Source organism: Halichoerus grypus, chromosome 7 (genome assembly GCF_964656455.1).
Source record: "Halichoerus grypus chromosome 7, mHalGry1.hap1.1, whole genome shotgun sequence".
Lineage (NCBI taxonomy): Eukaryota > Metazoa > Chordata > Mammalia > Carnivora > Phocidae > Halichoerus > Halichoerus grypus.
The window spans coordinates 96276814-96303538 of record NC_135718.1 but is presented as its reverse complement, the minus strand read 5'-3'; the positions used below and the strand labels follow the sequence as shown (position 1 = coordinate 96303538).

The window sequence follows — 26725 nt, the reverse complement described above, 5'->3', positions numbered from 1 at the left end:
CAGTCATTTTGTAAAGGGTGCCAATCTTAACCGAAACTTTGTCTTTTGATAAGTTGTCTCAAAATATCATCCATAATTAATGATATTAGACACAAAGCATATTTACTAATAAATGATGAATAGGTTCTGGAGGATAAATTTTGCAAACACAAGCCAAAAGCTAATAGTACATATCATAGAAAGGCAGATCTGAAAAACAGAAGAAATATAGATGTGGAAGATTTTGCAGTAACCGCCCAAATTTGTTCATATACCTCTGCACCTATACTCTTGGACAGTCCTTCCCTACACTGGTTCTGGACTTGGTCATGGTACCTGCCTTGGCAGAGTATAAGCTTGTGTTGTGATTGGAACTGTGAAAACCACTGTAATAAGAAATCAGTGCTAGCAGGCTGGAGGATGAGAGAATGAGATGCACCTAACTGACAACCTACCAAGTACCAAATATGCCCCCACATCCTAGATCATCCACCCAACCACCTGGCTACAATCCAGAAGAAAGCCCAGCAGAAATTAACCAAGCAAACTCCCAGAATTATGAACTAAATAAAATAGCTGTTTATTTTAAGCCACCAAGTTTACACAGCAAAAGCTAGTTGATATGCCAGAATACCATTTTGAGCAATGAGAAAAACAAGCAAAAGGTATTACATAATTGTTTCCCAGATAGAGACCTGGTAAACCAGAAGGATCATTCTGCAAAGACTGTGTGGTATGTCTAGGCAGAAAGAGTTTGGGCATCCTGAAAGAATCCCATACCTTGGAGATGGGGGAGAGCAGCAGAATATTCTTGTGCAACTGAGAGTAAAATAGAAAAACACCATAGGTCCTTGGGAAGCAACAGCACGCTTTCCCAGTGTGAGGCAGAATCACTTGGTGTGCCCCCAGATTGAGCTTGGTCGAAGCAAAGATTGTAAACAGACAGGAAGAGGCCTTGTCAATGGGAACAAGAAATAACACAGAAGCCGTGGAGTGCACCACCAACTGAAGACATTGGTGGTGGACATTGTGCTTCCCAATGGGTGCCAATGTGGAGAGAGAGGCAACAAAGGCTAAATTCTTCCTCTCATTCTCCTGCCCCTATCCAACAGTTGATGTACATCAATTTTCCTCTCTATAAAATCAAAGTACCACTGTATTCTATCAGCTAGGCTCTAACTCTGAGACTAATGCAATTTATTCTGTACTTTGTATTTTCATACATATTCTATGTTCTCAGCAATAGAATTGAAAAGTATTAATAAAATTATCAACTCCTTGCACTACAACAACATAAGCAAAGTTTATAACAATTAAATCATCATCAACAACAACAAATCACACAAACAGAAACCTGCACCCAGCATTAAAAATTAGGGAAGGGTGCCAAAACATATGCCTCCAAAGTCTAACACTATACTATATATTGGACCAGATTGCAAAACTGTCCTAAGAAAGCACCACAGTACTAAGTAGAGAAGACTTTGGAAGATGACTAATGAACCCCCAAGTCTGCAGTGGGAAGGTCAGAACACAGAAGAGAAGGAAGCACACCATTTTGGATGCTGTTCACTGGAGTCACTGGACAGCAGCTTCTCTCCACCACGTGGAGAGCACACAAGACAGAGGTCTGGCATGACCCCAGCGTGAAGGAAGCTGGAAACTGACAAAGCAGGATACAGGATGAAAGTGTGGCCCATGAAAAGGGTCCATCACAGTCAGAGACAGCATGGCACCATGAAGAGGTCCTGAGGCTGGGATCGCTCCCAGCTCCACTCCTTCTCACTATACTCAGTCTAACTAAAAACTACAACTAACCTACTAAAGCAAACTAGTATCACCAGCACGGCGGCTCCTGCTGCAAAGAAGGGAAACTATGGCATTGAGTTATCTAAGACAATCCATCCACCCTGTCAATAGTCAAACATCAGTCCTATGAGGAATTCTTTATGTTTGAGGAGAATAAATGGGAAAACAATTCATAAAACAAACTCACAAACATTTCTAACACATAAAATGGCATGAAGTAAACTTAATGACAGTCTCTTCTACATGAAGTCAAAACAGTAAAAGTGAATGATACTGATGTAACGAAAGAAGAGATGAAAGATGACTCACAAGACAATGGGCTGTGACTAGAGGAGACATGCCAAAGGGCAGGTGGAAATACAGAACTGGACAGAATGAAGAAAAGTCAAAATGCAATAGATTTATTCTCCATTAACAGCAATAAAGAGCTGAACTGCCAGGGGAGGAAATAAAAATGAATGCTATAATGTGCAAAGTTAACAAGTTTACCTAGAGGGAGAAGGAAGGGAAAGAGCTAAGAAAAGAGCAAAAAAAAGAAGAAAGTGATAAATGATAATTGGGTGTAAGGTGGAATAAAACATACTAGTAAATGTTATTTCAAAAGAATAAACCAGAATAAATAAACAGGAAAGTGATTAGACATAATAACAAAAACGAATACGAAACCAACTATAATTGTTAATTTTTTGAGCAATTATTATGTAATAAATGTAGTAATAAATGCTTGATTACTGTTTTTTTAGTAGTAGCTGCTTTATACACATTAATTCTTTAATTTTCAGGAAAACACTAAGTAGTGGGCATCATTATTATATGATGTTAGACATGAAGAAATGAAATCAAAATAATATAACAGGAAAATTTTTTTCAACTTAAGTAAACCTGAATCAACAGACTTAAATGATTTAGTAGATCATACAAATACACCAACAAACAAACAAACCCCTAGCAATTGTGTATTTATGTTTTGAATTTCAAAGATAGGGAAGACATCACAGAGATCTAGGCAGGGGAAAACACACACACATGCATATAGATATATACATATATATGAAAAATTATATATATACATTTTACATATATATGAAAAATTAGTTTTCAGATTTGGCCATAGCGAATGCATGAAAGCAATGAATTAATACCCACAGTGTTTTAAAGAAAAAGGTTTATCTCACTTATATTACATCTAGCTAAGTTGTCAACATACATATGGGCAACAAAAGTTAATGTCAGATACACAGGGGCTCAGGAATTGAACAAATACATATAATCCCAAGAAACTGCTGGAAGAAGTATTCCAGCTTTACAATAAATTAGTTAAGAATATTAACAAAAATAAAATTTAGTAGTGATATAGAAAATTAGCATACATATGTCAACAATATCTATATGTACAAATAACCAGTTAGTAGATATAAGTGAAGAGTAAAACCTATATATAATAGTAACACAAAATAAAATAGCTAGGAACATACTTAATATGAAACATGCAAAACCTATATGAGGAAACTTTAAAACACTCCTGAAAGAACCCACAAAGCAAACCTGAACAAATGAAAAGACACAGCATATTCTTGGATAGAAGACTAAAGTCTGTAACTTGTCTGGGAGGACAGAAGGAACAGGTTTGAGACGGGATAAATCAGGGTTCTACTTTGGTGATGCTGAGGCTGCCCCCTGAGAGAGGCCACATATGCAACAGGTAGACTAGTATGGAACACCATGGAGAGGTCAGCATGAAAGCTATGAATTTGCAAGTCCTCCACACATGCCACTGAGCAACAGCGTGTATTTGGAGAAAAGAAAGGTACCTAGGACAGAAACTTGGACATTCCAACATTTACAGATTAGCTAGGAGTGGAGACCTGTCACAGAAGACTATGTGGGTAGTGACAAGAACAAAAGCCATGAGTGGGACACCCTAGAAGCCAAAGACAATCAAGTCAATCGGGGAGGGAATTTCTTCCTGTATTCCCAGTGCCTAGCCCGTAGTAAGAATTCAGAAAATTTGTTAAATGGATAAAAATATGGATAAATCAATGAAGAAATAAGCTTCTTCTAGAAAAAATATTGTGAAAATGGACCCAAGAGGTAGATGAAAACAAAACCTTTAGATGAATCCTGCATGTGTACTATATGGGTATGTGTATATGTAAACATAACAAAAATAATCCTAAATTCTAATTGAAGGCCTAAATATAGCTTTATCTTAAAAGAATAATACAACATGGCCACTTCCCTAATAGTACCAAAATCTCTAGTAAAATATCCAGCCAAATGTGCACTGAATTACTACAATAGAAATGGAAAAGTATTAAGTATTCATTAACAAAATATTGAACACTAAGTGTACAAATAATGTGGACTCATTGGTCTTGCAAAGACCCTGAAGACCATGCAACCCTCTCCCCCTGTCCCTAGATGGGCCATCAGAACCTGCACCTTTCCCCAAGCATTGCTGTCTTCTTCCAACTTGTCACAAAATCCTCTTTCAACAGATAACTGACATCTGGAACTTCCAGCGATCCCTAGAGGTCTTCAAACAACCTCTTGACAACCAGATAGAAGCCTGGCATGAAGCTTATTTTATTATTTTTTATTTTAAAATTTCCAGAAAATGTATAGGGTTAAAATTAAACCTGTTACTATAATAACTATTTAGTCTCTCTTTATGAGCAGTTCCAAAATGCTATGACTAATTTCATACATGCAGCCATCAGAGTTACTTTCATGATGTCAATTATGTTCTTGACCATATTTATTCAGAACCACGCTGCCAGATTGATGCATTTCTGTGTGCAAATCTGTTATATCTTTAGAATAGTCATCAGTGCTTCCCACTCTTCTTAAAGTCTAGCCTTTTACTCTGCAGAGGTTGAACTAGTTCATTCAAACCAACCAATCAACCTACCAACCAACAACTAGTTTTTCAGCCAGTCATAAATATGAGTAAAGAACATGTATGTTCTTTCCTGGATATGATCGATTTTATTTTTCTATATACCTTCTAACAAAGCTTTACAACTTCCTTAAACTGTTGAGCAAGCAAATCAAATCAGTTTTTCATACATGTTATAGCTAAAATGATATCTCATGTATAAATTATAAACAATGACTGTTTCTTACTAGCTTATCATGTACTTTTCCTTGCTCCCCAGACTATTACTAAAGTACACTTTTGGTCTTAACTCACAAGAAATACTCTTGAATCCACTTCACCCTTTGAGCAACAGTATTTTTTGTAAAACAGTACTTTCCTGGTTGTCAATGACTATGCCAATCTTTTGGTTTTTGTTTTGTTTTGTTTTGTTTTGTTTTTAGCATTGGGGGCTTTTGTGTGAGTGAGCCTGAGCTGAGACTAAAATGTAAACTTGGTAAGACTGTGACTCCTTGTCCCAGGAATCACCTCCTCTTTTCACTTAGTAACAATATGATGCTGGAGTAGGTGCTTCATCTTTACTTGTTTTAATCCTTTTTAACCTGCTAGGATAAGTATTCTAAAACCTCACGTACCGGTTGAGCAGGGGCTGTGCACAGGCATTTATGTATTGAATTACATCTACATTTTCTGATGACAAGGGTTTATGAAGTTAGCTCAGAATGAGGAAAAATAAAAACTCTGCCTTTCAATGTTATTTCTAAACCATTCTAAGGTGGTAACCACCAGAGGCAAGAACAAAAGCCATGCTGAATTCTTTTCTAATTGAAGTGATGATTTGTTGTGTGGTTGGTGTATTGTCATCTTTCCCTACCATGTCATTCTCAGTCACTGTAATACCAAATTTTATAAGTTTTTTGTTTGTTTTCTTAGCATCTTCTCTAAACAAAACACATCTTATTTTCACTTCAGGAATGTACATTGTTTGCTGCATGTGAAAGCTCTTACATGACATTTTTAAAAAGTCATTAAATGCCTTCCGTATGTAGGAATTTGTTCTAGGCAATGTACAATGTGGGCTGGTGGAAACTGTTCCCAAACTCTGGAAATTAGCTTAGTGCTGCAGAGCAGACATATTATATCTACAATTATTTATGAACAGACATATACTTTACCCATTCTATAGTCGTCAATCACCTGAATCAAATTTTATGAAATGGAATATTAAATATGTGAAAAATTGTTAAAACTTACTAAATAAATTTTAGTTAAATTATGTTGACTACCATAAAATTTGTATAAATATGAAAAGCATAGTTTAAATGTAATTAAAATCTTTTAGATTTGCTTGCTTGCCATATTAGCCCTAAGAAAAACATATTTCTTAAAACCACAAAGAAAATAATTCTATCAATGGGAAAATGATTTATTTACCTGGATCTTCTATAGTTAAGTTCTTTATTAACCATTGAACAATGTCTGACCCTAGAAAAAGAAAAAAGAAAAACACAAATATTTGTGAATATTTGTTTATACATGTTAACTTTAAGAACTCTTAACTTCTGGCACTCATATTAGTAGGAATGTTTGTTTTATGTTTTTGCATATATCTTTTTTTATTAAAGTATAGTTGACACACGATGTTACACTAGTTTCAGGTGTACAACATAGTGACTCAACAAGTCCACATGTCATGGTAGGCTCACCACAAGTGTAGCTCTCATCTGTCCCCATACAACCCTATTACAATACCAATGACTATATTCCCAATGCTATACTTTTCATCCCCATGACTTACTAATTGTGTAACTGGAAGTCTGTATCTTCCACTTCTCTTCACATATTTTGCCATTCCCCTCTTCTGCTCTCCCCTCTGTCAACCACCAGTTTGTTGTCTGGATATATTCTCTGAGTCTGTTTCTGCTTTGTTTGTTTTTAAGATTCCACATATTAGTGAAATCATATGGCATTTGTCTTCCTTTGTTTGACTTATGTCATTTAGTGCAATACCCCCATAGAGGTCCATCCATGTTGCAAATATCAAGATGTGCCCAGGTGAAAACTAGTAAATTATTTAATATGAAATATTTAAACACAAAGGTTTAATATACTTGTAGTGGATAAGATGATTCATTCATTTGTTCATTGACTACATGCTTGTTGAGTGCCCACTATGTTTGAAGTACAATTCTTAGCACGGCATAACCGATACTTTGTAAGATGGTCCTTTTATCTACCCTCAAGCCAAGCCAAATTTTTTGTTAGCTTTTGAAAACTCCTATGTGTTTCAAGTCTCCATGTCTTTATAGTACTATTCTCTTTGACCAAAATGTCTTACCACTATTTTCAAGACACTCAAGATTCGTTTACGCAATAGAACTTTCCTTGACCCTCATTTTTGTCCACTGAGTTTACAGCAACCTCCATTGAAAGTGAACTGGTCTCAGGAAACAAACTGAGGGTCGCTGGAGTGGTGGGGGGTGGGAGGGATGGGGTGGCTGGGTGATGGACATTGGGGAGGGTATGTGCTATGGTGAGTGCTGTGAATTGTGTAAGACTGATGAATCACAGACCTGTACCTCTGAAACAAATAATACATTATGTGTTAATAAAAAAAATTAAAAAAAAAAAGAAAGTGAACTGAAAAGAAAGTACCTGTGTAGTCTTGTACTGTAGTACAGATCATACAATGTTGCAACTGTTTATTTGAATAAAGCCCTCAAGTAAGTACTTTGAAGTGGGTAACATATTCACCTTTCTACATTTGGAACAAAGCAAGTGTTTGATAATGTGTGATGAATAAAAAATATGAGTAAATATAGGTTTTCACTTTATACAGAATAAAATGAAAGAGGGTCTGCAGAAAATGTGACGTTTGAGCTAGATTTTGATATATGAAAAAGACAAAACTTAGTTACTGAAGGCCTATGTCAAAATTAAAAAGGGGGCAATAGGCAATAAAAACTATTGTGTTCTTTCCATATACTACATGCTGGGAATAACAGGAACTTGACACTAATAAAAGTACTCACAGTGTATTCAGCAGATCTTGAATTCCAGGCAAAATAATTTAGATTTTTTCTTTCTATATGTCAGGCAGAGAAAGGGAGACATGGTATGTTCTGTTGCGTTTGGTTTTAAACAGAAGAATGACCTTATCAAAACAAGTTTAAGGAATTCGATTGGCAATACATGTGGGAGTGCCTTGGGCCAGTCAGACAGAAAGCAGGGAAGCCAACATTTCTACTGGTCAAGATCCAGGACTGAAAGGAAAAGTACTGAACTAGTTCAGTGTACAAGCGAACTAAAGCAAAATTAGAGGCTTGCTTCAGGACTTTGTGACTAATTAGGTATGGGGGTGGCCAGTGGGAGAATAGTAAGAGAACTCAAGGTTTCCAGTGCAGGAGCATCGTGGATGAAAAGAATGGTGAAAATATGAGCAGAAAGAAGAGGACTTGATTTACCTGAAATATTCATTTCTATTTAATTTAGTTTTCAGCATCATTCATTTCTACATAAAATAGCAAAAAATATGTATGAAAATAGCTTTGTATATACATAGTAAGCTGCAGCAGGGCTGCATGAATGAAATTTTGTGTGACCTGAAATTCCACTTCTACCTCTCTTGGAGCCTGACTTCCGTCGCACCTGAGACGTAGCATATGACTGATGTTGACAATGGCTAAATAATTCTTGCTGCTTCATGCAAAATAGTTCAGAACTATCTTCAGAATAAGCTTGGGGGCACCTGGCTGGCTTAGTCAGTAGAGCATGCAACCCTTGATCTTGGGGTTGTAAGCTTGAACCCCACGTTGTGTGTAGGGATTACTTTAAAAAATCTTTTTAAAAAAATAAAAAAATAAAATATGTATGCATTTTTTAAATGACTTCATGTGTTGAATCACTTGTGTTCCTTTATAACTGTTACTTTTATAACTGCCATTGATTTCCATACAGGTAAGAAGATGGATTCACCTTGATCTTAAAGCAGCTCTGAGGGAAGGAAGGAAGGAAGGAAGACCACTCACAAGAACACAGGTATTTCACAGTGTTATGTTCAGCCTTATAACCTAACTTGTCTTGAGGCACTGTCATCCCTTCAAAAAAGAGAAGGGGGACTCAGTTTTTCAAATATGTTTGTATTGATACTTGACCAAAGTAGAATTCCAGGTACCCAAATCTTATGCACTATTTCCAGGTACCTTGCTCATTTTCCACATTTGAGCATCAACTTGGGGAACATATGTGAGCAGCCACTGGAAATTTTCCATGCTTTTGCAGAGAGCCAAACATTGGTTCCAAGACTATAATTTTCTCTTAGTGTGAAAGATGATTTAGAAATGCTTTTAGGGAAAGTTTTTTTTTAAGTTTTCTTCTTTTTTATTTTTCTGAGCAGAAAGAAATACAAAGAAGCTTAATTTGAAACTACATTTAACTCAGGAAACAGGAAACTTTTTTTTCCTAGCCTAGATTTTAGTATTTCTATTATGGTTATAATCTCAGTTCAGCTCTGAAAGGGATGATTGGGCCACTTGTCAATATCACTTAGGAGATGCTATTATAGTGGTTTTATTATTGCGTGGTCACGCCAGTATACTTATGGTTTTAAGTTAGAACATTATGAATTACTTCGCTGTTAAATATATACCCAAATCCACCATATTTACCTATTATGCATGTATGACAGCAAGACCTTAGCTTCCAGAGAGAGAACAAAAATTTCAGCATCTTGATGGAACCAGAAGACTAAAAGAGAAATGTGCTATCATAGCCATATTGAGAATTACAATTCAAAATTAAAAGGGTGCATTACAGTCAGGAGGGGTGTAGGAAAGAAAGGTGCATTTCTAGCAACATCTCAGCCTTTGTTTAATGAATAGATGAATAGGTTTGTGTAAATGTACATATCCAGAGTACTTTAGACTTCCATCCATCTTTATTCTGAGGGCCTCGCAGTAAAATGGAGAATTTTTTGTTTTCTTTTTTGCTTTTTGTTGTTTTTTCTTTTCTTTAAAGAAAATGGCAAAAGAGCTCTTGAATAGCTACAATGTGAAACTTGTTGAGAGATGCAATAATATCTTAAACCCCAAGAAATAAAAGAAACACCTGTATGACTACAGCTACTGGGAACTTGAGCCCCAAGCAGTGTCTATACTCTTGCTTTGAATTCTTACTCTTGTACCCCTCACAGTTACAAAATTATGTGTTCCCTCTCCTTAGCAGGAGAAGTAGAGGTTTTATTATTGTGCAATCCCAGTAATCTATGGTTTGAAAAATGAAAACAAGCAAAACAAGCAAGACAGTTCCTCATACACTGCTCATAGCTGCCCACATGCTGTATTGTTTCTTATTTCCATGACTTTGCTGATGCCATTCCGTCCCCGTCTCTTTTTCCTTCAGCCAATTCCAACTCAGTCCCTAAGACTCAGGTCACACATAATGATTCCAGGAGGCCGCCTCTACCCAGCCCACCTGCGGGAGGGTGTTACTCATCTTTGGATCCCAAACACCCAGAGCAGTGCCCGACGTGTAGAAGCTAATCAGTAAATGTTAAAAGAATGAATGAATTCACAGCAAGGTTCCCTCTCCAGATCTTTCTCTAAGACAATTTACAAAAGGATGGTATCTACCATACAAAGAGTATTTGGCTGGCATATAATTTTCAGCTACCATAATCACCTTTTGCAGTGATAATTTTCCCATTTCAGTGCTATCACTTTACCACCCCACCCATAATCAAAGCAAAGCCATGGAAGACGTTTAGACATCGGTATTATTTCCTCACCCCTGCCATGGACCTGAGCGGAAAGAGGCTTCCCCAGTCTGCTGTGCTGCAGAGAGGCCTGAAGCAGGCCCTGTCCTGTGCCTGCGTTACTTCCATTACAGCTGTGTTCCTTCTACTGACTAGGACACACCCTCAGCTACAAGGGTCAGCTACAGTCATCCCTACCCTAAACCTGGGTGGACGGCTCGCAAAAAGGAAAATATTGTGAAACTTTTGTGCATGTGATATATGAGGGCTTTGTAAGCAACCAGAATGTTACACTTTTGATTTGTATCTGCTACAAAAAAATCTCTTTAAGTTCTGCTAAAGCCATTAACAAAAACTTTAGCTCTTAATCAGTGGAAGAGGCCCAAATATTCCTGAGGCAAAGACACTGACCTTTTTAATATTTCTCTCTCAGGAAAATAAATAGGCTTTTTGCTTGGGGTGGAGCTCCTGGGTTGTTTTTTTAAGCAGATATTTAATTAAGATCATGACAATTTATCTGGATTTTTAAACTTCGTTGTGTAAGTTCCGTAAACCATAAAAAGATTTCTTCAGACACAAAACAAGGATTTTGGACCTCTTCAAAGCCTAAGAAGCTTTAAAGAAAGGCAGCAGAAACAGCAAAGCAGCAAAGATGACAATAATCAGAGGACACAAGAATATCGAGATGACCCTAAGGACTGTTTCCCACCCTCTCCCACAATTCAAGATGATTACTGATCAAGCAGAGCACCTTTTTTTTTTTTTTTCAAATCGTGTTCTGAGCAACACCACTTGTCTTGTGTATGAGATGGTATAAGTACATGTGGGAAATGCTGTGGAATTAGGCAAAGGAAGGGAAAAGTGGTTCCTTGATGTGGCCTTCACTGTGATAAAGAACATTGTGAAAAATCAAGAGAAGGGTGAGTTTGCAACGTTTCCTCAGAAGGGAGACAGAGGCTCCCTTTAAGAACATTTTTTGAGTTTTATTATATTTTTCTGGTTTTACAATTCTTTAGACTCACAAAAAATGAAATAAGTAATAAAAGTGTTAAATGTGAAAATATAACTATGAATTTCGAGTTAGCTAATACATTGGAACTTACCAACAATAAATGAAACAATTGAGTGATTGATTAATCAATTAATCAATTCTATATGCTAGCTGCTAGGCATAAAGAAGAGATTCGAGACCATTCTTGTTCTGAAAACATAATCCCTTTAAAACTAGACATAGGCCATGTCTAGGTGTCTAATTGGGTCTATGAGGGACATATGAGATGAAGAAGACATGTACTAATTGATAAATAAAAATTTCCTTTCGTGCAGTCTACAGCTGCAATAGGAAGTAAGAGTAAACTAACATTTACTGAGTTTTTCTTGCAGAATAGGGTATTTCACATAACTTTCCATTAAAAACCTCTACTTCAGCTTTTAATAGTAAATTTTCAGAAATACAACAAATGAAAATGTCCAGAACCAAAAATAGGAATAAACCATCCAAAATGCATATTTAAATATGCCTCTCTCCTAATGAAAAGTTTGCAATGCCCTTCTCATTGGTGCTTGGATAGAGTCTGAGGACTTGCACAGCATACAAGATCCTTCATGGCTTACCTCCTTTCTACCTCTCAGCCCCAGACCCCACTCTTCCCTCTCCTGGATTTTATAACTTAAAAAACATCAACTTGAACTTCTTTAACCATACATAGCATGATGCTTATATACTCTCTGCTTTTACAGACTGTACATTCTGGTTGGAATAACTTCCTCCATTTAAGACACAGCCCGAGTGTCCCTTTCTCCTGGAAGCTGTCTTGGTTATTATCTTCCTCACCTCCTGTTGCACCTGTTCCTCCCCTGGGATCTCATGGCACCATATCCATTCTTCCATTACAACTTACCATGTCGAACAGATAGTATCTATACATGTATCGCTAGAGCATAAAATCCTCAAGGACTTGAGCACAGTACCTGGTAGAGTCTCAAGAACTACAAGTCAGGATTTGAATTGAATTTCTCAAAGACCAAACTCAGAATATAGTGTTCCTTAACACTTTGGAATCTTCCTTCCTGTATTTTGAGCTAGTTATTGGGATTCTTGAGCTGTCATTGCTATCCAAACAAGCTTTATAGTTTCAATGCTATAAAACTAAGAATCATTTGATGTCTTTGGATTAAGAATGTCTTGTAAAATAATCAGACTTCTAATAAATAACTGTTAAATAAAATTAAAAATGTAAATTTTGAACAGTACCTTTTAAACTAGAAAGTCTCCAATTTGAAAAATAAGAATACTATATAAATAAATAGATGTGTCCTGTTGTAGATGATATTTATATTTAAACACATCTACTCTGCCACGTTTGGTCAATGAAGTTAATATATTCAGAGATGAAAAGTAATTACATGTGGCCCACAACTACGTTTTGGCGATTTCATATTTTAATTAAACCTTTTAAAAACAGACTTTATTTTCTAGAGAAGTTTTAGGTTCACATGATATTGAGCAGAAAGTGCAGAAATTTCCCATATACCTCCTGCCCTCACATACACATAGCCCTTCGCAGTATCAACATCCCAGTCTACATCGTTACAGTTGATGAACTTACATTGACATATCATTATCACCCAGAGTCCCTAGTTTATATTATGGTTCACTCTCAGTGTTCTACATTCTGTGGGTTTGGACAAATTTATAACGGCATGTATCCACCATATTGTATCACGCAGAGTAGTTTCACCGCCCTGAAAATCCTCTATGCTCCACCTATTCATCTCATTGTCTCCTCTAACCTCTGTCAACTACTGATCTCTTTATTGTCTCCATAGTTTTGCCCTTTTCAGAATGTCATATAGTTGGAATCATGCAGTATATAGCCTTTTCAGATTGACTTCTACACTTAGTAATGCATTTAAATTTCTTCCATGTCTTTTCATGGCTTGACAGCTCATTTCTTTCTTAGCACTGAATATTATTACATTGCTTGAAGGTGCCAAGAAACACAATGGGGAAAGGATAGTCTCTTCAATGCTTGGGAAACTAGATAGTCACATGCAAAAGAATGAAGTTAGATCCCTATATGATACCATACATGAGTATCAACTCAAAATGGATTAAAGATTTGAATATATGACCTGAAACCATAAAAATCCTTGAAGAAAACATAGGGAAAAACTTCCTTGATATTGCCCTTGGCAATAAATTTCTGTGTGTGATACCAAAAGCTTAGGCAACAAAAGCAAAAATAAGTAAGTGGAAATATATCAAACTAAAAAGCACCTGAACAACAGAGCTAAGAATGAACAGAATGAACACAAAATATATTTATTGGGAGAAAACATCTACAAACTATATATCTCACAAGGGGTTAATATCCAAAATATATAAGACTCATACAATTCAACAGAAAAAAAAAAAAGAGCAACTTAACTAAAACATGGGCAAAGGACCAGAATAGACAATTTTCTAAAGAAGACATACAAACGGTCAGCAGGTATATGGAAAGGTTCTTGCAGAGAGTGGGGCTCTCTGCTCAGCAGGGAGTCTGCTTCTCCCTCTCCTTCTGTGCACTCTCTCTCTCAAATAAAATCTTTAAAAAATAAGAAGAAAAGAAAAGGCTCTCAATCATCAGAGAAACGCAAATCAAAACCACAATGAGATTATCACCTCACAACTGTTAGGATGGCTATTATAAAATGAATAAATAAAATATAACAAGTCTTTTCAAGGATGTGGAGAAAAGAGAACACTTGTACACTGTTAATGGGAATGTAAGTTGGTACAGACAATAGGGAAAACAGCATGGAGATTCCTCAAAAAATTAAAAATAAAACTACCATATGATCCAGCAATCCCTTTTCTGGGTATACACCCAAAGGAAATAAAATCAGTACTGCAAAGAGGTATTTTCACTCCCATGTTTATTGCAGCATCATTCACAATAGCCAAACCACGGAAACAACCTAAGTGTATACTAATAGATAATAAAGAAAAGGTATGATAGTATTCAGCCTTAAAAAAAAAAAAGAAGGAAATCCTCCTATTTGTAATGAAACAGGTGAAAATGTAGAACATTATGATAAGCAAAATAAGCCAGACACAAAAAAGACAAATAGTGCATGGCTTCACTTACACGTGGAATCTAAAAAGTTGAACTCATAAAAGCAGAGAATAGAATGGTAGCTGCTAGGTACTAGAGGTGGGAGGTGTGAGAATGGAAACATATTGGCCAAAGGGCACCAAGTTTCAGTTATACACTATGAATAAATTCTGGAGAGCTAGTATATAGCATGGTGACTATAGCTAATAGTACTGTATCGTATACTTGAAATTTGCTACAAGAGTATATGTTAAGTGTTATCACAACTTATAATGGTAACCATGTGAGGGGACAGATACGTTAATTAGCTTGATTGTAATAATCATTTCACAATGTATATACATATCAAAAGATCACATTGTACACCTTAAATATATACAATTTTTATTTGTCAAGTATACCTCAACAAAGCTTAAGTGGAAGAATAAATACAAGAACAGGGCAGAGAATTCCCTAACCTTCTTTCTATCATGTGAGGATACAAAAAGTGAGCAGTCTGTAGCCTGGAAGAGGGCTCTTACCAGAACCCAACCATGCTGGCACCCTGATCTTGGACTTCCAGTCTCCAGAACTGTGAAAAATAAATTTCTGCTATTATAAGCTATCCAGTTTATGGTGACTAAGCCCGAGCTAACGAATATAAAGGACAAGTTCCAGGTTTTGGCAATTATGAATAAAGCTGCTGTAAACATCTGTGTGCAGGTTTTGTGTGTATGTAAGTTTACAGTTCCTTTGAGTAAATACAATGGAATGCAATTGTGTGATTGTAGGGTAAGTGCGTGTTTAATTTTATAAGAAATCACCAACCCATCTTCCAAAGTTGCTGTACCATTTTGCATTCCCACCAGCAATGAATGAGACTTCCTATTGCTCCTCATCCTTGTCAGCATTTGGTATTATCACTGTTCCGGATTTTGGCCACTCTAACAGGTATATAGTGATATCTTGTTTTAATTTACATTTTTTGATGACATATGATGTGGAACATCTTTTCATATGCTTATTTGCCATTTGTATATCTTCCTTGATGAAGTATCTGTTAAAGTCTTTGGCTCATTTGTTAATCAGGTTGTTTATTTTCTTATTGTTGAGTTTTAAGAGTTCTTTGTATATTTTGGATAACAGTCCTTTATCAGATGTGTCTTTTGCTACTATTTTCTTCTAGGCTATGGCTTATCTTCTCATTCTCTTGACATTGTCTTTCACAGAAGTCTTTAATTTTAATAATGTCAGCTTATCAATAATATCTTTAATTGATCATGGCCTTGATGTTGTATCTCAAAAGTCCTTGTCATACCGAAGGTCATCAGGGTTTTCTCCTATGTTATCTTCTAGAATGTTTGTAGTTTTGCATTTTGCTTTTAAGTTCTGTGATCCATTTTGAGTTAACTTTTCTGAAGGGTGTAAGGTCTGTGTCTAGATTTATTATTATTATTAATTATTATTATTATTATTGCAGGTGGATATCCAGTTGTCTCAGCATTATTTGTTTGTTAAAAGGACTATCTTTGTTTCATTGTATTGCCTTTGCTCTTTCGTCAAGGATCAGTTGACTCTATTTACATGGATCTATATTCTGTTCCATTGATCTATTTGTCTATTCTTTCACCAATACCACACTGCCTTGATTACTATACCTTTATAGCAAGGCTTGAAGTCAGTCCTCCAAATCTGTTCTCCTCTTTCAAAATTATGTCAGCTATTTCATATCTTTTACCTCTCCATATAAGTTTTAGAATCAATTTGTTTATAACCATGAAATAACTTGTTGGGGTTTTGATTGGGATTCCATTGCATCTATACATCCAACTGGGAAAAACTGATATCCCAGCAGTATTGAATCTTCCTATCCATGAATGTGGATTCTCTCTTCATTTATTTAGTTCTTTCTTGATTTCTTCCATCAGAGTTTTAGTTTTCCTCATACAGATATTCTACACATACTTTTTAGATTTATAACTAAGTTTTTCTTAATTAAACTTTTAAATTTCTAGATAATTATAGATTCATACACAGTTGTAAGAAGTAATACAGAGAGATCTCATGTATCCTTTACACAATTTCCACCCAAAGATAACATTTTGCAAAACTATAGTACAATATCACAACCAGGACGTTGGCACTGATACAGTGAAGCTATAGAACATCTCCATCACTACAAGTGTCCCTCATGATCCTCTTTTACAGTCACACTCAACTGTTCTTAACCCCTGGCAACCATGAATCTATTCTCCCTTTCTACAACTTTGTCATTTTAAGAGTATTATTAAATGGAATCATACAGTATGCAATCTTTTGACATTGACTTTGTTTTTCACTTACTCAGCATGTCACTGGAGATTCACCCAAGTTGTTGCACATATCAATAGTTCATTCCTTTTTATTGCTGAGTATTACACTGTAGTATGAGTGTACCAGAGTTTGTTTAATCATTCACCTGTAGAAGGGCATATTTGTCAGTTTTGGCTATTATGGATAAAGATGTAGAAGCTATAAACATTTCTGGGTAGTTTGTAGGAATATAAGTTTTTTATTTCTCTGGGATAAATCCCTGCAACTGCAGTTGCTGGGTCATATGATTTTTTTTTTTTTTTTTAAGAAATGGCCAAACCATTTTCCATAGTGTCTATTTTCCACAGCCATTCTGACAAGTTATGTGGCAATAGATCACTGTCATTTTAATTTGCATCTTCTTGATGGCTAATGATGCCGGCATGTTTTCATATGCTTATTTGATGTAGGTATATCCTTTTTGGTGAAATGTCTCTTCATGTCTTTGGCTTATTTTCTAATTGGATTGTTTGTTTTTTTTTAACTGTTGATTTTTCAGAGTTCTTTACATATTCTAGATACTAGAATCTTGGAGATGTGGCTTGCAAATACTTCCTTTCATTCTGTAGCTTGTCTTTCACCCTTTATTATCTTTTATTTTTTAATTTTTTAAAAACATTTATTTATTTTAGAGAGGAGGGGAGGGGCAGAGGGAGAGAATTCTGAAGCAGATGCCCTGCTGAGCACAGAGCCTACTACAGGGCTCCATCCCCTGACCCATGAGGTCATGACCTGAGACAAAAGCAAGAGCTGGACACTTGACTGACTGAGCTACCCAGGTGCCTCTCTTTTCACTCTTTTAACAAGGTCTTTGGCAGAACAAAGGTATTCAACTTTTATGAAATCCAATTTATCAAGTTTTCTTTTATACGTAATGTTTCTGGTGTCAAATCTAAGAACTCTTTGCCTAGCCCTAGATTCCCCAAAATTTCTTACTTAGTTACTAAATGTTTTTTGGTTTCAATTTTATATTTAAGTCCATGATCCATTTTGTGTTAATGTTTGCATAAAGTATGAGACTTAGGTTGAGGTTCTTTTTTTTTTTTTTTTTAATTGCCTCCGAATGTCTAATTGCTCCATCACCATTTGTTTAAAACTAGATCTTTCTTCAATTAAATTGCTTTTCTACCTTTGTCAAAAATCCATTGGGCTTATTGGTATGGGTCTCTTTGTGGGTTCTCTATTCTGTTTCATTGATCTCTATGTTTCCCCTCCACCAATACCAAACAGTATTGATTATTATAGTTATAAGCCTGGATTATGTAATATAAATATGTAATAAAGTCCTCTCACATTATTCTTCTTTTTCAAAAGTGTTTTATTCTATTTCCTTTGTTTTCCATATAAATTTTAGAATTATCTTGTCTATATCTACAAAATAATCTTTTTGTGATTTTGATAGAAATTGTGTTAAACTTTTATATCAATTTGAGGAGAACTGACATCTTTATAAGGTTCTGTCTTCAAGTCTATGAATATAGTATGTTTCTCTATGTATTTACATCTTCTTTGATTTCTTCTATCAGTATTTTACTGTTTCAGAATACAAGTCCTGTACAAATTTTATCAGATTTATACCTAAGCATTTAATTTTTGAGTGCTTGTAAATGGTAGTATATTTTTAATTTCAGCATCTACATGGTCTTTGTTAACATATAGAAATACAATTGACTTTTGCATATTTATGGTATATCTTGTAAACCTGTTGGATTCAATTTTTGGCGACAGGAGCTTTTTTGTAGATTTCTTGAGATATTCTATGGAGAAAATCATATTATTTGCAAATAGGGAAAGTTTTTTTTTAATTTCTTCTTTTTTTTAAAATTATTTGTTTATTTATTTGACACAGAGAGAGAGACAGCTAGAGAGGGAACACAAGCAGGGGAGTGGGAGAAGGAGAAGCAGGCTCCCTGCCAAGCAGGGAGCCCTATGTGGGGCTCGATCCCAGGACCACGGGATCATGACTTGAGCCGAAAGCAGACGCTTAACGACTGAGCCACCCAGGCGCCCCATAATTTCTTCCTTTTTGATATGTACATCTTTTATTTCATTTTGTCTTATTGTCCTCTCTAGAATTTACAGCATTATGTTGAATAAATCCTTGCCTTATTCCTAATCTTCTGGGTAAAATATGCAGTCTTTACCATTATGTACAATGCAAGCTGTACTTTGTTTTGTAAATGCTCTTTATCAAGTTGAGGGAGTTCTCGTTCTCTTTTATTCCTACTTTTGAGTCAATTTTTTGTTATGAGTGTTGAAGTTTGTCTAAAAACCATACTGTATTGATTGATATAATTATGTGATTTTTTTTAGCCTATTATAATGGTGAATTACATTGATTAATTTTTGCATATTTAACTAGCCTGCATGACTGAAATAAACCCAGTTGGTCATAGTCTGTAATTATTTTCATATATTGTTAAAATTTTGCTAAGAATTTTTACATCTATATTTATGAAATATTTGTCTGTACTGTTCTTTTGTATTTTATTTTCTTTTTCTGGTTTTGGCAGCAAGGTAATACAATCTTCATAAAATTAATGGGCAGGGTTTCCACCTCTTCTGTCTTCTGGAAGAGATAAATCAACATTAATTTGTTTTAAAAATATTTGGTAGAATTCTCCAGTGAAGCCATACAGACCTGGAGATTTCTTTTTTAGAAATTTTTAAATTATGAATTAAATTTTCTTAATAGTTTTCAGACTATTCAAATTATGTTTCACATTGACTGAGGTATGACAGTTTATGGTTTTTAAGGAATTGATCCATTCTGCGTAAGTTTTCAAATTATATGTGCAGAGTGCTTTGTAGTATTCTTATAACCTTTTGATGTCTGCAGGGTTTGTACTAATTTCCTGGTTCATTCCTGAAAATGGTAATTTATGTCTTCTCTCTTTTTTCTTTGTCAGCCTTACTATAGATTTGTCGATTGTATTAATCTTTAAAAAAACAAATAACGCAGCTCTTTGTTTCATTGAATTTATCTTTTTTTCTGTTTCAAATTTCATTGATTTATGCACTTATCCTCATTTCCTTCCTTCTACTTGCTTCAGGTTCATTTTACTCTTCTTTTTCTAGGTTCTTGAGTTGAGAGTACAAATTACTGATCTGAAACATTTCCTCTTTTGTAATGTATATATTTAGGTTATAAATTTCCTTCTCAGCACTACATTAGCAATATCCCACCAATTTTAACATGTTGTATTTTCATTTGGTTATTTTTTAAATTTTCCTTGAGACTTCCATGTTGACACATTGATTATGCAGAATATGTTTCATTTTGAAACTATTTATAGATTTTCTTGTTAGCTTTCTATTACTGATTTCTCATTTGATTCTATTATGGTTGGAGAACATACTTTATATAATTTCTATGCTTCTAAGTTTATTCTGCTGTATTATGCTGCCCACAATTTGGTCTGTCTTGATAAATGTTTCATATGAGTCTGACATATGCATATTTGCATATTTAACTAGCCTTTAACTAGACATATGAAACTTCTGCTGTTGTTGGTTGGAATAGCCTATAAATGCCAATTATATCAAGTTGACTGATGGTGGTGTTCACACTATCCACATTTTTACTGATTTTTTCCTCCTTGATCTATCAATTATTGTTAAAAGAGTGTCAAAGCCTTCAGTTGTAATAGGGGAGTTGTCTAATTTTTCATTCAGTTCTATCCATTTTGTCTCATGTATCTTGATGCCCCCTTGTTAGGTACTTACACACTTAAGTTTGATTAAACTCTTTATTCAATACCCTTCTTTACCCCTATACTGCTCCTTGTGGTGAAGTCTGTTTTCTGTGAAATTAATATACTTATTCCAGCTTTCTTTTGCTTAAACACTGCATGATATATCCTTTTCTATCTTTTCATTTTCAACCTGCCTATATTATTACATTTGAATTGAATTTCTTGTAGAAAACATGTAGTTGGGTCATGCTTTTTGTCCACTATGCCAACCTCTTTTAATTGGTGTATTAGACAATATACATTTAATGTAATTGTTGATAGGCTAAGGCTTAGGTCTGCTATTTTACTTTATTTTTTGTTTTCTGATAAATAATATATAACACACATATATATAATCTGATAAATATATATATATGGCATATATATATATTTATGGCATATATATATATATATATACACACATATATATATTTATGCCCTATGTATGGCATACTGTTCTCTGTGTTCTTTCTTTTCTTTCCTTCCTCCCTCCCTCCTTCTTTCTGTTTCTTTCTTCCTTTTTCTTTTTCATTCATTCTTTCTTTCTTTCTTTCTTTCTTTTTCTTTCTTTCTTTCTTTCTTTCTTTCTCTTTCTTTCTTTCTTTCTTTCTTTCTTTCTTTCTTTCTTTCTTTCTTCCTTCCTTCCTTCCTTCCTTCCTTCCTTCCTTCCTTCCTTCCTTCCTTCCTTCCTTTCTTTCTTTCTTTCTTTCTTTCTTTCTTTCTTTCTTTCTTTCTTTCTTTCTTTTCTTCTTTCTTCTTTCCCGTTCTGTGGGTTGTATTAACATTATCTTAGAATTCTATTTTGATTTATCTAAGTATTTTTCAGGGTATCACTTTGTATAGCTTTTCATAGTTGAAGTTGAAATTACATTACATACACAAAACTTATCACAGCCTCCCGGTGTGTCATCATTTTACCAGTTTGAGTGAAGATAAAAATCTTGCATTCTTTCACGTCCCTTTAATCTCCAGTTTATAATCTTTCCTAAGCAATTATTCTACATATATTTATAACCACATCAAACTTTGTTGTACTTTTTCTTCAATAATCAAATGATTTAGAAAATTGAAGAGAAGGAAAAACTACTGATTTGCCTATATGCTTGCTTACTGTGTTTTTCTTCTTTTCTGATATTTCAGGTTTCCTTCTCTTATTGTTTCCTTTCAATTTAGAAAACTACCTTTGGCCATTCTGTTAAAGTAAATAAGCTGGTGACAAATTCTCTTAGTTTTCCTTCATCTGAGAAAGTTTTTATTTTACCTTTATTTCTCAAGGAAATGTCTGCTGGACACAGGATTTTGGCTGGACAATTACTTTCTTTCAGCACTGAAAAATTGTATGTCCTTTCTTTCTGATTTCCATGGTTTCTGATGAGAAATCTGTGGTCATTTGAACTGTTTTTTCCCTTCTGGTAAAGGAGTCATTTTTCTCTGAAAGCTTTCAATTTTTTTTGTTTTTTTGTTATTGTTGTCTGTAATTTTTAGAAGTTTAATTATGATGTATCTTGGTGTGGATTTCATTGTATTAATGTATCCTGTTTGGTGTTCTCTCAGCTCCTTGAGTCTGTAGGTCTATGTCTTGTGTTATGTTTGGGAAGTTTTCAGCCATTATTTCTTTGAGCACTCTTTTGCCCTAACATTTCCTCTCCTTCAGGACTCTGATGACACCATGTAGGTCTTTTGTTACAGTCTCACAAGTCTCAGAGGCTGTTGTTCATTTTTGTCAGACTATTTCCTCTGTGTTGTTCAGATTAGGTAATCTATGTTGTTCTATCTTCCATTTCATTGATTCTTACCTCTGTCCCATCCATTTTGTTTTTGAGCCCATCCACTAAGTTTTTTCATACGGTTATTGTATTTTTCAGTTTTAAAATTTCTGCTTGGTGAGCTTTTATATCTTATATTCATTTGCTGAGAATTTCTATTTCTTTACTGAAGCTTTATAGTTTTTTATTTGTTTAAAGCATGATTATGACTGCTCATTGAAGAATGTTTTCAAACCTTTGTAAGATTTGATTCTATCAAATCTACTTATTCAAATTTTTGTTTAAATTTTCCAAATCTTTGTTAGATAATCTAACATTTCTGATATCTTAATGTGGGCAGGGTTACTCTTACAGCAACTTTCAAATATGCAGTAGAATATTGTTAACTATAATTATAGTCACCATGCCATACATTACATCTCCATGTTTATTTATTTAATAACAGGAAGTTTGTACCTTTTGATTGCCTCCATCCATTTGCCCCCGACCCCACCCCCAATGCCTGCCTCTGGCAATCTCACTAAACTGTTCTCTTTATCTATGAGATTCTCTTTCTTTCTTTTTTCTTTTTTTGATTCCACATATAAGTGAAATCATATGGTATTTGCCCTTATCTCTCTGACTTACTTCACTTAGCACAAGGCTCTCAAAGTCCATCCATGTTGTCACAAATGATAAGACTTCATTCTTTTTTTTATGACTGAATAATATCTATATCTGTACCTATATCTATACTGTAATTTCTTTATCTATCAATCTGTCAATAGACACTTAGGTTATTTCCTTATCTTGGTTATCGTGAATAATGCTGCAATGAATATGAGACTGCATATATTTTTCTGAATTAGTGTTTTCGTTTTCCTCAGATAAATACCGAAAGTGGAGTTGCTGGATCATATGGTACTTCTATTTTTAATTTTTTGAGGAAACTTCATAGTGGCTGCACCAATTTACATTCCCACTAACAGTGCACAGTATTGTCTTTCTCCATATCTTTGCCAACAGTTGTTACTTCTTGTCTTTTTGGTAACAGCTATTCTAGGAGGTGTGAGGTAATATTTCATTGTGGTCTTGATTTGCATTTCCCTGATGATTAGTGATATTGAATATCTTGGTCATCTGCATATCTTCCTTGGAAAAATGTCTATTCGTGTCCACTGCTCATTTTTTTTAGTATATGTGCTGCCAAAGCGAGCACTCCACTGCTCATTTTTTAATGCATTGTTTTGCTATTGAGTTGTATGAGTTCTTCATATATTCTGGATATTAACCCCTTGTTAGATATATAATTTGCAAATATTTTCTCCGATTAAGAAGGCTGGCCTTTTCATTTTGTGGATGGTTCTCTTTGCTGAGCAGGAGTTATTTAGTTTGATGTAGTCCCACTTGTTTATTTTTGATTCTGTTGTCTTTGCTTTTGGTGTCAAATCCAAAAAAATCACCACTAAGACCAATATCAAGGAGCTTGCCTATGTTACTTCTGTTTTATGCTTTCACATCTTACATTCAACTATTTAATCCATTTTAAGGTAGTTTTTGTGTGCAGTATAAGATAATGGTTAAGTTTCATTCTTTTGCATGTGGCTGTCCAATTTTCCTAATACCATTAATTGAAGAGATTGTCCTTTCTCCACTGTATATTCTTGGCTCCTTTGTCAAAAATTAATTGACCATATATGTGTGGGTTTATTTCTGGATTGTCTATTCGGTTCCATTGATCTATATGTCAGTTTTTATGCCAATACCAGACTGTTTTAATTACTATATCTTTGTAATATAGTTTGAAATCAGGGACAATTTTACTTCTTCCTTTACCATTTGGATGCTTTTAATTTTTATTTTGTCTTGTGTAATTATTCTGGCTAGGACTCCAATACTATGCTGAATAAAAGTGGTGATAGTGGGCATCTTTGTCTTATTCCTAATCTTAGAGGAAAAGTTTTTGGCATTTGCCCACTGAGTATGGTGTAAGCTGTGGGCTTATCATATGTGGCCTTTAGTATGTTGACATGCATCCCCTTTATACCCACTTCGTTGATTTTTTGGGGGGGTCATAAATACATATGATTTTGTTAAATGTCTTTTCTGCATTTATTGAGATGATCATATGATTTTAACTTTTCATTTTGTTAATGTGGTGTATCATACTGATTGATTTGCAGATGTTGAGCCAACTTTGTATCCCTGGAATAAATCTCATTTGGTCATTGTTTATGATTTTTTAATGTATTGTTGAATTTGGTTTGCTAATATTTTGTTGAGGATTTCTGCATCTATATTCATCTGGGATTTTTGCCTGCAACTTTCTTTTCTTGTGTTATCCTTGTCTGGTTTTGATTTGAGTAATGCTAGTTTTATGAAAGAGAGTTTTATGAGTTTGGAAGTGTTCCCTCCTCTTTCATTTTTTTGGGGGAAGAGTTTGAAAAGGATTGGTATTAATTCTTTTTTGGATGCTTGGTACAATTCACCAGTGAAGCTGTCTGGTCCTGGACTTCTGTCTGTTGAGAGGTTTTTGATTACTGACTTGGTCTCCTACTAGTAATCATTCTGTTCGGATTTTCTATTTCTTCATGATTCATTTTTGGAAAGTTGTATGTTTCTAGATTTTTAAAATTTATATGAATTTATATTTATCAGTCATTTATTTTATAGCTTCTAGGTTTTATATCTTGCTTAGAAAGATTTTATCCTTACAGTTCTACTTTTAAAATTATCTAATTTTCTTCTGGTCCTCTGCAGCAAATTTTAACTTCTATCTCTTGTTTTTGGTTTGGGGTCTCCCTCCCACTCTTGCATCTGCCTCCAAGCAAAGCATTCAAGAATCCACTCACTAGATCTTTAAACAAAATTCATTTAGCACTCTTCCAGGCAACATGAAAATAACATAAGAAAAACACTATTTCTACCCAGAAGAGGCTCACTGCTTAGTAAGAGAAGATAAAGGAGGAGAAAGTTGAACCATTCTGACCCTGTGCCTTTATTCCAATTCAGGGGTGGAAATCCTGAAGAATTCATATAACTTGTAGAGCTCTATTACACATTTACAGTCTCTACCTCAGCCTTTTTTATTGGTACTCAGTAATTCATTTATTTGTTCATTCCACAATCATGCATACATACCACGTAATAATGGGAACACTGACACCCTGGAAAGAAAAGGTAAAATGAATATGATGGTAACTCACAAAGAACTAACTGAATGGTAATCGAGGCAAGGAAACGGATGGATATGTTACAATGTGGTAAATGTTCTGATAGATCTAAGAACAGCCCTCTACAGAGCAAGTACATGGGGTATCTAACATGGATTGAGAGAGAAGGAGGAGAGGAAATACCATGGTCTGCTCCCATCCCATTCTTTATGGAGCTGTTCCAATCTTGCACTGCTGGTTCAAATTTCTGTATGAGGTTGCTCAAAATGAAAGCAAAATATGGAAGTTTAAGGTAACTAAAGTGTATAGCCCTATTTTTACTGAGGTATAATATAGACACACTGATGTTAAGTATAAAATCTGGTAAATTCTGACAAATGTACATATCAGCTCAATTAAGATACAGAACATTTGCATCATCATACTAACTTAAATACACATATGGTTGCTTCCAGTCAAGATGACCCCATGCACTGACAGAGAAAACTAGGATTCTTATTTCTAGCACCATATTCCCAGAACTTTACAAAATAAAATCTCACAGTATGTACTTGCTTGTGCCTGGCTTCTTTTTGCTCAACAAACTATTTTTGATAGTCATCCTATTATTGTATGCATCAGTGCTCCTTCTAAGTGCTGAGTTGTTTCCATTGTATGAATATATTACAGTTTGTTTATAGACCTTTGTGTTATTTCTGGTTTATGGTTATTGTAAATAAAACTGCTGTAAACATTCCTGTGCCTGTCTTAATGTGGACATGTTTTCATTTTATTTTCTTTATTTCTGTGAATACCTTCTACCTGCTTTTGACAAACACAGAATGTAGTATTTCTGAACTTTAAAAGTCAGAAGGTGGGAATGAAAATGCCAGTGGTATCAGTGGGTCAAAAAAAATCTCAATCTGATACTCAAGTGGCCTGAATTATAACCTCCCATTGCTTCTCACTTCAATTAAAATATAGAGCTTAACAAATATTAACTCCATCAACTTATTGCCTCCAGTATAAATGTGTCTGCCTTTAAATTTAACCTCTCTTCTTTTCTCCCATTTTTTTGAGGAAGAGGGTTCTATTTTCCTGTCCAAGGCAAACCCTTCCTTATCTTCTTATTTTCCATCTCCCCAAGAGCTTCACTTGCCCTCAAGTCTTTTTCATACTAAAAAAAATGAAACTTCAAAGACAACATACACACTCCAGCAAGTGAGAAGATATTGCACAAACAAT

General features: G+C 34.8%; 1 protein-coding gene across 6 annotated transcripts in view; it reads right to left on the bottom strand.

Moving 5' to 3' along the window:
- The window catches only part of RGS7 (regulator of G protein signaling 7), a 510082-nt gene that overhangs the window by 152808 nt on the left and 330549 nt on the right, over positions 1–26725 (bottom strand). For 5 of the 6 annotated variants that reach the window (XM_036070634.2, XM_036070633.2, XM_036070631.2 and 2 more), the window contains one exon: positions 6101–6151. The exons of the other annotated variant lie outside the window; for it this stretch is intronic. In XM_036070634.2, the coding sequence (XP_035926527.1) occupies positions 6101–6151 (51 nt within the window). The remainder of the gene's footprint in view (positions 1–6100; positions 6152–26725) is intronic. 6 annotated transcript variants of the gene reach the window in all.